This window comes from Rana temporaria, chromosome 4 (assembly GCF_905171775.1).
Source record: "Rana temporaria chromosome 4, aRanTem1.1, whole genome shotgun sequence".
Lineage (NCBI taxonomy): Eukaryota > Metazoa > Chordata > Amphibia > Anura > Ranidae > Rana > Rana temporaria.
Genome location: NC_053492.1, coordinates 41,144,824 through 41,158,148, shown reverse-complemented (window position 1 = coordinate 41,158,148; position 13,325 = coordinate 41,144,824). Strand labels below are relative to the sequence as shown.

At 43.9% G+C, this 13,325-nt stretch overlaps 1 protein-coding gene across 1 annotated transcript in view; it reads left to right on the top strand.

Annotated features, from left to right (window-relative positions):
• LOC120936169 (cytochrome P450 2K6-like) overlaps positions 1-2,872 on the top strand; it is a 31,281-nt gene extending 28,409 nt beyond the window's left edge. Inside the window, exon 9 of the mRNA XM_040348323.1 lies at positions 2,399-2,872. Coding sequence (XP_040204257.1) covers positions 2,399-2,583 — 185 coding nt within the window. The 3' untranslated portion in view covers positions 2,584-2,872. The remainder of the gene's footprint in view (positions 1-2,398) is intronic.
• The last annotated feature ends 10,453 nt before the right edge of the window (positions 2,873-13,325 follow it).

Genomic DNA, 13,325 nt, shown 5'->3' with positions numbered 1-13,325 from the left:
TCAGTACTCACACCTCGTAGCTTTAGGTGCAAACTGCAGAGGACACATGCAGTACACACCAAGTGGGTTTAGGTGCAAAGTAATTAGCACACTTGCACTATAAACTAAGTGGGTTTAGGTGCAAAATAATTAGAACACTTGCACTATAAACTAAGTGGGTTTAGGTGCAAAGTAATTCGAACACTTGCACTATAAGCCAAGTGGGTTTAGGTACAGAGTAATTAGCACACTTGCACTATACACAAGGTGGGTTTAGGTGCAAAGTAATTAGCACACTTGCATTATAAACCAAGTGGGTTTAGGTGCAGAGTAATTAGCACACTTGCACTATACACAAGGTGGTTTTAGGTGTAAAGTAATTAGCACACTTGCACTATACACGAGGTGGGTTTAGGTGAAAAGTAATTAGCACAATTGCATTATAAACCAAGTGGGTTTAGGTGCAAAGTAATTAGCACACTTGCACTATAAACCAAGTGGGTTTAGGTGCAAAGAAATGAGCAGCACACTTGCACTATGCACCAAGTGGGTTTAGTTGCAAAGTAATGAGCAGCACACTTGCACTATGCACCAAGTGGGTTTAGTTGCAAAGTAATGAGAAGCACACTTGCACTATGCACCAAGTGGGTTAAGTTGCAAAGTAATGAGCAGCACACTTGCATTATGCACCAAGTGGGTTTAGTTGCAAAGTAATGAGCAGCACACTTGCACTATGCACCAAGTGGAATTAGTTGCAAAGTAACGAGCAGCACACTTGCACTATGCACCAAGTGGGTTTAGTTGCAAAGTAATGAGAAGCACACTTGCACTATGCACCAAGTGGGTTAAGTTGCAAAGTAATGCGCAGCACACTTGCACTATGCACCAAGTGGGTTTAGTTGCAAAGTAATGAGCAGCACTCTTGCACTATGCACCAAGTGGGTTTAGTTGCAAAGTAATGAGCAGCACACTTGCACTATGCACCAAGTGGGTTTAGTTGCAAAGTAATGAGCAAACTTGCAGTATACAGCAAGTGGGTTTTGGTGCACTGAGCACACGGGCAATACAACACGTGAGAACACTGCAGCTAGCAAAATCAACTGCCTGACAGATTAGGAAGGACTAATCTAACTAAACTATACAGTGTATAAATATATTTACAACTCCTGGGATGTATATATATATCCTCTACACCAGGGATAAGCAATTAGCGGACCTCCAGATGTTGCCAAACTACAAGTCCCATGAGGCATAGCGAGACTCTGACAGCATCAAGCATTACACCCAGAGGCAGAGGCATGATGGGACTTGTAGTTTGGCAACAGCTGGAGGTCCGCTAATTGCTTATCCCTGCTCTACACACTGTACATTTAACTGACTAGCCTGCCTGCTCTATATAGCTAGAAAAAAAGACAATCTCTCTCTATCTCTCTGTCTGAACTGAAACAAGCTCCGAAACACACTACACGAGGCTGCCCTGCAGGCGGCCTTTTATAGTGTGGGGCGTGTGCTAAAGCCCTGAGCCATAATTGGCCAAAGCCACCCTGGCTTTGGCCAATTACGGCTCTCTTTACTGACAGCGCTGTAATTGGCTAAGCATGCGGGACATACAGCATGCTTGGCCAATCATCAGAGCGCAATGTCGCAGTGAATTATGGGCCATGGCGCGTCACTCAAATTTGGCACGAACGACCCGTTTTGTTTGTATGTGGATGAACGATCGAACATACGATGTTCGAGTCGAACATACGTTCGACTCGAACATGAAGCTCATCCCTAGTCCTGACTCCCTGGCATGCCCTGCCTCTGCCTGCTTCCAAGAATCCAGTCCCAGAGAGTTGTAGTTTCCTCTGCGCTGCTCTGTTTTCCATCCACCGGAAGCTTGAGCGTGGACTACAACTCCTGGAATGCAACAGCTAGTGGTCGGCCCGACTTCCAAGACCAGAATAAAAAATAAAATGGTAGCGGGCATTTTGAACATAAGTTAGGGCGGCCTGGGAGGCAATTGCCACCCTGCCCTCCAGCCCAGCCCTCCCCTGTGTGTGACTCTGATGTACAGTATAGCTCTGATACTCAGCAATTCCTTGGGTTCATAAAGTATGACAAACATACTGACTGTTATTGAGAATACAAGAGGCCACATTGCTGAGCCTGCATGTGCTGCCAAGCCACTTTCAGTCATCAGTCAATGTATTTACCATTTTGCCTTTTATTTGCCATCATTCTTCTATGTTTTATGTGCATGTGGTGCCATAGTGGATATAATATGGTAAAAAAGTATGCAAAAGTCACACTAAAGTAAGAATTACGAAAAAAAAACGAATGTACACAAATAATCATTATTTATTTTGTATTTTTGTTTAAATCTCTTTGGAAGCCTTCATATACTTTGAGAATCTCTCCTCTCTGATTTCCATAGGTCGGAGGACTTGCCCTGGAGAAACACTGGCAAAAATGGAGCTGTTCCTTTTCTTCACTAGCTTAATGCAGAAATTTACAATTCGTGCTGCACCTGGTTTGATCAACTTTCATGTCAAATCATCAGTTGGCCTTACAGTTACACCATTATCTCCAAAGATCTGCTGTGTTCCACGGTCCTACTAAAAAAAATATTGTCACACTTCCTTCTATTTCCTTCATTTCCACTCTGTAGTGCTGTACAGTGCTACTCCTCCCTTACCAATATGCTCTAAGGGGCCCTTACCCAAAAGAGAACATCAATGTTGTTTAGGTCAGCTCTCATGCACTGATTAATACAGCCTAGAGTTTCCATATACTGGCCTCCATTTTTATCTGAGATATATACAGGCACACTGCATATTTTCATTTTTTAGGATTTATATAGTGCAAACAGTTTACACAGCGCTTTACAACATAAGGGCAGACAGTACAATTACAATACAATTTAATACAGTAGGAATCAGAGAGCCCTGCTCATTAGAGCTTACAATCTAATAGGGAGGGAGGGTCAAGAGATACAAGTAGTAATAACTGTGGGGGATGGGCTGATGGATATAATAAATGTGCAGTGGTTAGGTGAGGGTCAGATAGGCTTCTCTGAAGAGATGAGTTTTTAGGGATCGTCTGAAAGTGGACAGAGTAGGAGATAGTCGGACAGATTGGGGTAGAGAGTTTCAGAGGATGGGAGAGGCTTGGGAAAAGTCCTGGAGGTGTTGATTAAGGAGCTAGAGAGCAGGAGTTCTTGGGTGGAAGGAAGAGAACGATTGGGTTGGTATTTTGAGACTAGGTTAGTGATGTAGCTGGGAGCCTAGTTGTGGAAGGCTTTTTAGGTTATTGTTGGTATCTTAACCACTTGCCGTTGCCGCACCGTCGAAATACGTCCACAAGGTGGCTCTCCTAGGCGAGAGCACGTAATATGACGTCCTGCCTATTAGCCGCCACTAGGGGCGCACGTGCGCCGTCGGAGGCGCGCGCGCGCCCCCCGCTCGCCCCCGACTCCCGTGCGTGTGCCCGGCGGGCGCGATCGCCGCCGGGCACACGCGATCGCTCGGTACAGAGCGGGGAACGGGAGCTGTGTGTGTAAACACACAGCTCTCGTTCCTGTCAGCAGGGGAAATGCTGATTTTCTGTTCATACAATGTATGAACAGAAGATCAGTGTTTCCCCTAGTGAGGCCACCCCCCCCCCACAGTAAGAACACACCCAGGCATACTTAACCCCTTCCCTGCCCCCTAGTGTTAACCCCTTCACTGCCAGTGGCATTTTTATAGTAATCTAATGCATTTTTATAGCACTGATCGCTATAAAAATGCCAATGGTCCCAAAAATGTGTCAAAAATGTCCGAAGTGTCCGCCATAATGTCGCAATACCGAAAAAAAAATCGCTGATCGCCGCCATTACTAGTAAAAAAAAATATTAATAAAAATGCCATAAAAATACCCCCTATTTTGTAAACGCTATAACTTTTGCGCAAACCAATCAATAAACGCTTATTGCGATTTTTTTTTACGAAAAATATGTAGAAGAATACGTATCGGCCTAAACAGAGGAAAAAAAATGTTTTTTTATATATTTTTGGGGGATATTTATTACAGCAAAAAGTAAAAAATATTCATTTTTTTCAAAATTGTCGTTCTATTTTTGTTTATAGCGCAAAAAATAAAAAACGCAGAGGTGATCAAATACCACCAAAAGAAAGCTCTATTTGTGGGAAAAAAAGGACGCCACTTTTGTTTGGGAGCCACGTCGCACGACCGCGCAATTGTCTGTTAAAGCGACGCAGTCCCGAATCGCAAAAAGTACTCTGGTCTTTGGGCAGCAATATGGTCCGGGGGGTAAGTGGTTAAATCGAATTTGTTGGGTTAGCAGAAGCCAGTGGAGGGATTGGCAGAGAGGGATAGCAGGTGCTGAGCAATTTGTTAGGTGGATGAGCCTGGCAGCAGCATTCATACTGAAGGGGGGAAAGCCTATGTAAAGGTAAGCCAATGAGAGTGAGTTTCAGTAGTTGAGGCAAGAAATAACCAGTGAGTGAATTGTGGTGCCATTGGTTAGAAAGGGGCGTATCTTGGAGATGTTGCAGGGGTTAAGGAGACAAGCTTTGGGCAGCAATTGGATGTGGGGCCGAAGGGACAGTTCAGAGTCCAGGATTACACCTTGAACCATGGCATGGGGGGGACGGATTGATAGATTGATAAATATCTTAGACCACCCATAGTCACCATTTGACAACTGCATCTGTACCTATTACAAAGCTTCAACCTGTTCCTATTCCCAGGACCAACCCCTCTTTTGGACCCAAATGCATATGCCCCACTATTCTTCTAATCCCCCTCGTATTATCTGTAATACACATTGTATTGTTCAGAATAAATAAAATATAAACTTGTTTATACTGTTTTTAACTGTATGTTAGTATCTAATCTATGTAGCGCTACCCCAAGAGTTGCCACTGAATTGTTTTGTAATTTCTCTACACACCTGAAGATGATACACCTCACCCACTCAGCACTTACCGACACACCTTAATATATTTCAAAGAATGATAAGGCCAAGCATTGCCAAAAAGAATAGAGGTTTAGCATGTGTACTTGTACAAACAATCAATAAGACAGCAAAATTATACTGTATATGGTTAAACACCTTCAGCATTTTGGATAACTGTAATTAACAGAACTGAACTACATTAACCTAGCAACAGTACTGTATATAAAGATAGTTCTAACTTGATATATCAGTCCCATTTTTTTCACACTGGTCAGGGACTGATGAAACAAAGAACAAAAAAACAAAACAAAAGGGGCCTTGAAGTAGGCACAACAGTTCTCAGCAGACAATAGGAGTTGCTGTGATGTCTCTCCTTCAATCCTGCTGAGACAGTCCCTTTTCCTTCCCTTCAAATGGTGACAAATAGTACAGCCTGATCTGACCAGGTATCCAGATCACATCTTACTCCCTCTCACAGGGAAAGTTCTTGGACTCTCGGCAAGGTCCTTCAAATGCCATTAACCACTTCCCACCTGGCCTATAGCAAAATGACAGCCGGGCGGGGGTTCAGTTATCCTGACTGGGCATCATATGACGTCCAGCAGGATAACAGCGGCAATCGTTGTTGCGGCGTGTCAGCCTGACACACCGCAACTTCGATCTAGGTAAAGAGTCTCTAACCGAGACTCTTTACCACATGATCAGCCGTGTTCAATCATGGCTGATCACGATGTAAACAGGAAGAGCCATTAATCAGCTTTTCCTCACTCGCATCTGACAGACCCGAGTAGAGGAGAGCTGATCGGCGGATCTCCTGATAGGGGGTCTGTACTGATTGCTTATCAGCACAGCCCCCCCATTGATGCCCACTCAGGACCACCAGGGATGCCCACAAAGATACACAAAAAGGAATGCCCCCCTAGACCACCAGGCAGCTGCCAATCAGTGCCCAGGCAGATGGCAATCAGTGCCCATCAGCAATGCCTGCCTGTGCCATCAGTAAGGCCAATAAGTGCCATCTATCAGTGCCGTGTATCAGTGCCCAGCAGTGCCACATATCAGTGCCCAGCAGTGCCACATATCAGTGCCCAGCAGTGCCACATATCAGTGCCCATCAGTGCCCAGTAGTGCCGCCTATCAGTGCCACCCATAAGTACAAAAGGACAAGAAGTTGAGTCCAACAGTCTACAAATATGAAGAAATCACAGCTATTTTATTTTAACCACTTCTCATCTGGCCTATAGCAGAACATTCCAGCGCGCGCCTGCTGGGTCACGCAGCGCGGCGATCAGTGGTATTGTGTGTCACTCTGACACACTGCATCTCCCATCGTGGTAAGGAGCCTCTGACGGAGGCTCCTTGCCATGTGAACAGCTGTGACCAATCACAGCGTGACCTAGAAAGTGCTGGCAACCAGCCTTCCTCAGTTCGCACTGACAGGGAGAGCCGATCGGCAGCTATTGATGATCATTGATTATCAGCGCAGCCCCTATGAGAAGTGCCCCATCAGCTACCAGTATGTGCCCCATCAGTAACGCCTTTCAGTAGCTTCTCGTCAGTACTGCATATCCAGTGCCACCTATCAGTGCCGCCTCATCAGTGCCCATTAGTGCAACCTCATCAGTGCCCGTCAGAGAAGGAGAAAACAACATTTTATAACAAACAAAGAAAAACTAAAAAATGTCAGTCTTTTTTTAGTTTAGCAAAAAAATAAAAACCCCAGTGGTGAACAAATACCACCAAAAGAAAGCTCTATTTTTGAGAAGAAAATGCTAACAATTTAGTTTGGATACAGTGTCGTATGACTGCGCAATTGTCATTCAAAATGCGCCCGTGCTGAAAGCTGAAAATTGTCCTGGGCAGGACGAAGGGAAAGTGCCCGGTACTGAATCGGTTAAAGAATTAAAGTGATTGTAAACTTGTGTGTGGTGTTTGTTAAAAAAGCAAACAAAATAAAAACATGTCATACTTGCCACTTCTGTGCAGTTGATTTTGCACAGAGCAGCCGGGTTCCTCCTCTTCTTGGTTTTCCCTTTGCTGCTTCTGGTCCCTCCCTCCTTTGAGTTCCCCTCAGCCAGAAGTTTTCTATGGGGGCACCTGAGCCGAGTCAGAGCCGAGTCAGAGCTCTGTGTATCCATTCAGACATGGAGCCCTGACCCGGCCCCACCCCTTTCTCCCCTGATTGGCTGACTGACTTTGACAGCCGTGGGAGCCAATGGCACCGCTTTTGTGTCTGAGCCAATCAGGAGGAGTGTCCCGGGTGGCTTAGACACTCGTGGACATCGCTGGAGAGAAGGGGCTCAGGTAAGTAATTAGAGGAGGGGGGTTGCTGGGGGGGCTGCTACACACAGAAGGTTTTGTATCCTAATGCATAGAATGCAATAAGATAAAAACCTTCTGCCTTTACAACCTCTTTAAGCACCTGAGACCTCTATGTATTATCGGTCAATAGTAGAGGTGAGTGTGTAATTAACGCAGAGGTGGTGCACAGATATTTTTGTGAGAAGACATTGCATATAGAATAGCAGATAATTTCTAGCACATGGACTCACGAAGGCTATCACATCTGCTTCAGAATAAAGTTAATAGTTATTAGTTATTAGCATTCTGCATGTAAAAGTGGACACTGAATAGATTGAAGTGTACAGTGTATGTTCAAATTGTTTTATAGCACTGGGATTGTGGACTTGCTCACATAGATGCATGTTGAGGGTAGAAATTGTAGCTTTATTGTATTATGGTTTACACAATCATTAGATAATTTTGTGTATTTCATTTTGCTTATTTTTGGATACTGAGGCCTCGTACACACCGTTTACGTCCTTGACAGAATCCATCAAGAAACTTGGTGGCAGAGCTTTTTTGCCGAGGAAAAACGGTCGTGTGTATGTTTTTCATCGAGAAAACTGTCGAGGAACTAGACGAGAAAAAGTTCTCTTTTTCCTCGACGGGAGTCTCAATTTCCTTGTCGTGTTCCTCGTCGGGCTGGTTTTCGACGAGAAACACTTTCGTGTGTATGCTAAGAAACCTGCGCATGCTCAGACTAAAGTATGAGATGGGAGCGCACCTTCGGTAAAAGTAGCGTTCGTAATGGAGATAGCACATTTGTCACGCTGTAACAGTCTGAAAAAGTGCAAATTGTCTCTTACCAAACTTTTACTTAACACGCAGTAACATGAGATTAGCAAAAGCAGCCCCAAGGGTTGTGCCAGTGGAATTGAACTTCCCCTTTATAGTGCCGTTGTATGTGTTCTACGTCACCGCGTTTGAGAACAAGGAGATTTTGTCTTGACAGTGTGTGGAAAGTGGAGAATACATGTGGCACTTTTTTTATTAGTAGACATGTGCAAACGTTTCATTACGATTCATTTTTCGGACCAAAATTTAATTTGCAGAGATTTGGATGTATACAAATCTCAGAATGGACATAGTAGCGAATGTCAACGAATTAGCAAAAAAGTTATAACAAAATTACCAAATGCATTTGTTTAATTCGGATGACGTCACATGAAGTGATAGTAGTTTGGGCCCATGGGGAAATTATTTAAATTTTATATAATTTGTATAACATATTAAAGGAGTTGTAAAGAAAAAAAAAATGTCACCTAAATGCAATCTATCCATTAAGGTGAAAAAACATCTGATGATGCCGGCCCCCCCCGAGCCCCCGTTTTACTTACCTGACCCCTCGAAAGTCCTGTGCTCAGTCCCGAGATCCTCTTCGCCTCTCAACCTGGCTGTTGATTGGCTAGAGCGGATGGATTAAGAGCAGCGCAGCCATTGGCTGGCGCTGCTGTCAATCACATCCAGTTACGCGACGCGCCAAGGGGCGGGGCCGAGTGATACAGCGAGCGGCTATGGCCGCTCGCTGTATCACGAGAGCGCGCCTGCAAGGACTCATCACCATGAGTGAGTGAGTGAGTGAGTGAGTGACTTGTATAGCACAGCAAATGCGAACTTAATCGCCTCAAGGCGCTTGGAATCCAGCGTCGTACCGGTCTTTCAGAAGAGGTGGGTCTTTAGTTTTTTCCTAAATCCCTGATGGTTTTCCTCCATGCAAGCTCTCTCGCATGACTGAGTTCTTGCGGGGAGGACCAGAAACAGCCGCCGAGGGACCCCAGAAGACGTGGATCGGGGACACTCTGTGCAAAACGAACTGCACAGTGGAGATAAGTATAACACGTTTGTTATTTTAAAGAATTGTTTTTTCCTATAGTATAGTATAGCATATAGGAGTGTGTCTATGGGAATGTTTGAAAATTCTTCCAGAAGCGCATTTGTGAGGTTAGGCACTGATGTGGACAAGAAGGTCTGGCTCGCAGTCTCTGCTCTAATTCATCCCAAAGGTGTTGAGGTCAGGACTCTGTGCAGGCCAGTCAAGTTCCTCCACCCCAAACTCGCTCATCCATGTCTTTATGGACCTTGCTTTGTGTACTGGTGCACAGTCATGTTGGAACAATAAGGGGACATCCCCAAACTGTTCCCACAAAGTTGGGAGCTTGAAATGGTCCAAAATGTCTTGGTATGCTGATGCATTAAGAGTTCCCTTCACTGGAACTAAGGGGCCAAGCCTAACCCTAAAAAACAAGCCCACGCCATAATCCCCCCTCCACCAAATGATTTGGACCAGTGCACAAAGCAAGGTCCATAAAGACGTGGATGAGCATGTTTGGGGTGGAGGGACTTGACTGGCCTGCATAGAGTCCTGACCTCAACCCAATAAAACACCTTTGGGATGACTTAGAGCAGAGACTGCGAGCCAGGCCTTCTTGTCCACATCAGTGCCTGACCTCACAAATGCACTTGTGAAAGGATAGTCAAACATTCCCATAGACACACTCCTAAACCTTGTGGACAGCCATCCCAGAAGAGTTGAAGCTGTTAAAGCTGTAAAGGGTGGGCCAACTTAATATTGAAAGGCAAGCATTTAAAGGCAAGCGTCACAATATTTCTGGTAATATAGTGTAAGTCGATATTGTCCAATCAGCTCATGCCATTTCTCTTTGTCGGTTGGACTAGCATCTGAACATGTCAAATCCTTTCCGATTTGAATCTGTCTGATGAAAAATATATGAACACCTCAAAAAACTCTCAAAGAAGCATAGGTCAGAAGAGCTGAAAGAATCCCCAGATGATAACAATGTTTATCCTTTAAGCATCAAATTGGCAGCTCAGATGTCAGGAGGATATTGACATTAGGAGATATTTGGTGCATCACAGAGGGGAATATAGGAACTCCAATGGTAATAGTTCTATAGAGTAGGAGGGTATTTTTAAAAAGGCTACCAGACAATATATAAAAAATATATATATATGTGTGTGTGTGTGTGTGTGTGTAATGGGTTCCAAAGGGAAAATCATAAGATGTTATATGTCCTAATTCACAACAGATGAGAGAAGGGATGATTCCATATTATGCAATCCACATCATTTTCAACCAGAAAAAGAAAAGGATTGGAATAAAGCCCAACTTTTCTTTACCTTCCTGGAACAGTGTCTTACATGTCTCTCCACTCCAAAAACCAGCCGCTGCAAAAAAAGATAGGCTGGGAGATCCTCTTATACCCCCTCCATCACCCCCGGCATCCAATGGCACTGGTGGAAGCGTGGACACCAAAAATGAAAACCACTGCACATGCGCAAACTGTGCCGGAAGTGACCTCACAACTAAGCGCGATGAGCCAATGGCGCCATGATGGAAAATATGCCCTGAGCAGGGAGTGGCTTCAGGCTGAATGGTCATCAGTCCCTCAACTACATCCATAACCCAAATTGTTTTTGGCAATAGGGCAGAATCCTGCCTGGGGAAACATCCAGGCAAGTGGCTAGTGGCATTAACATCACAAGCCCCGGGTAGACATCCCAGAGCGAGTAATGGTGACACCCTGGGCGTCTGTATAGTCACCAATCTCAAAACCATAAAGCTCTATAGTGACAATTTACTAAATGTCATGAAGTGGCCAGATATGGGAAATGCAACCCCAGCATAAAAAAAAAAAAAAATGATATTGACAAAAGAGCCTATTAAATGATTTTATATATCTATATATAATCTCTATCCCCTAAAAAAACGGGGGTGATTAAACATTATTAGGGGTAGGGATCCATAAAATGCAAAAATGAGATACAACAAATTAAATAAACGCAAATAAATGCATATAGCATAGTCTTTTGTTAAAACATCTTATCAGAAAGCTTGATCTGGAGTAGGCAGTCTTAAAATTCTCCTTCGCAAAAAGGAGAACTTCAGTGGTTTGAAGGAAGGGCTTGTAGCTAATGGACTCAATAAGTCCTGGATGTTTCATAGCTGGTAAGGTGTAAATCCATTTAGTTTCACGCTGTAGAAGTACTTTGTCAACATCACCCAATCTTTCATGTTCAAAGGCAAAGAATTTCATCTTGGATAACTTGAAGCTATGGTAAAATTCCTTTTCAAAATTGCCGGTCTGTTTATAGTGCAAAAAAAAAAAACGGTGGACCAAAGCGCGGTGACGTCCAACACATACGACGACACTATAAAGGGGACGTTCCATTCAAATGGTGCCACCCAGTAAAAGTTTATTGAGAGACGATTCGCGCTTTTCAGTCTTCGTGCTTTTCAGTCCGTTATAGTGTGACGAATGTGCTATCTCCATTACGAACGCTAGTTTTACCAGAACGAGCGCTTCCGTCTCATACTTGATTCTGAACATGTGCGTTTTTTCCCCCTCGGAAAAGCATACGCACAAGCTGTTTTCGCGACGAGAAAAAGACTGACGGGAAACACGACGGGAAAAAATAGAGCAGGTTCTATTTTTTTTACAGGCAGTTTTCTCATGGGGAAAACTGCTAAGGAGCATATACACGACCGGTTTTCCCGACCAATCTAAAAAATGGCAGCTTTCTCGTCGGGAAAACCGGTCGTGTGTACGAGGCATTAGATATCAGTTGAATGGATAGTTATTTGGCATTACATAATTATGGCAAATCCAGATTGTACAGTTATTAACTAAATTGTACAGCAATTGTATATTGTGTATAGTCATTTTAACCACTTAAGACCCGGACCATTATGCAGGTTAAGGACCTTGCCCCTTTTTGCGATTCCGCACTGCGTCGCTTTAACTGACAATTGTGCGGTCGTGCGATGTGGCTCCCAAACAAAATTGGCATCCTTTTTCTCCCACAAATAGAGCTTTCTTTTGGTGGTATTTGATCACCTCTGCGGTTTTATTTTTTGAGCTATAAACAAAAATAGAGTGACAATTTTGAAAGAAATGCAATATTTTTTACTTTTTGCTATAATAAATACGTATTATTCTACTTATTTTTGGTAAAAAAAATCGCAATAAGCGTTTATTGATTGGTTTGCGCTAAAGTTATAGCGTTTACAAAATAGGGAATAGTTTTATGGCATTTTTATTAATAATTTATTTTTTTACTAGTAATGGCGGCGATCAGCGATTTGTTTCATGACTGCGAAATTATGGCAGACACATCGGACACTTTTGACACATTTTTAAGACCATTGTCATTTTCACAGCGAAAAGTGCTATAAAAATGCACTGATTACTGTGAAAATGACAATGGCAGAGAAGGGGTTAACCACTAGGTGGCGCTAAGGGGGTTAAGTGTGCCCTAAGGGAGTGATTCTTACTGTAGGGGGGCGTGGCTGTAGGTGTGATGTCACTGATCGTCGTTCCCTATATCAGGGAACAGACGATCAGTGTCACTGCCACAGAGAAGAACGGGGAAGGTGTATTTACACACACCTCTCCCCGTTCTTCAGCTCCTGTGACCGTTCGCGGGACACCGGCGCCGATCGGGCCCGTGGGTGCCGCGGTACGTGCCTGTGCCCAGCTGTGCCATTACGCCGACGTAAATGTGCAGGAGTTGGTCCTTAAGTGGTTAACATTATCTGTAAATCTGTGCTGCTCATATACAGTTCATAGCACAATATATTTTAAACTATGCACATTCTATCCTTACGGCTCCACAATGATATTGTGCAGGATGGATCCTGGAAGGCAGATATGCCCCCCCCCCCTTTTTTTGAGGTTGTGGTCTGTTTAAGGGGGACAGAAAAATAAACATTTTGAGCACTCATGGCTACCCACCTATCCAGATTGAGGGGTTCCAGGGTGGTATGGATGCAAAGGAGAAAACTGATTTTCAGTTATTTCAGGATTGTCCTCATTTGGAACCAGGAGTTCAGAGGCTAGTGCCCTGTACACACGATCGGTTCGTCTGATGAAAACGGTCCGATGGACCGTTTTCATCGGACGAACTGATCGTGTGTGGGCCCCATCGTTTTTTTTCCCATCGGTAAAAAAAAAAATAGAACCTGTTTTAAAATTTTCTGATGGTTAAAAAAACGATTGAAAAAAAACGATGGTCTGTGGGGAAATCCATCAGTCAAAAA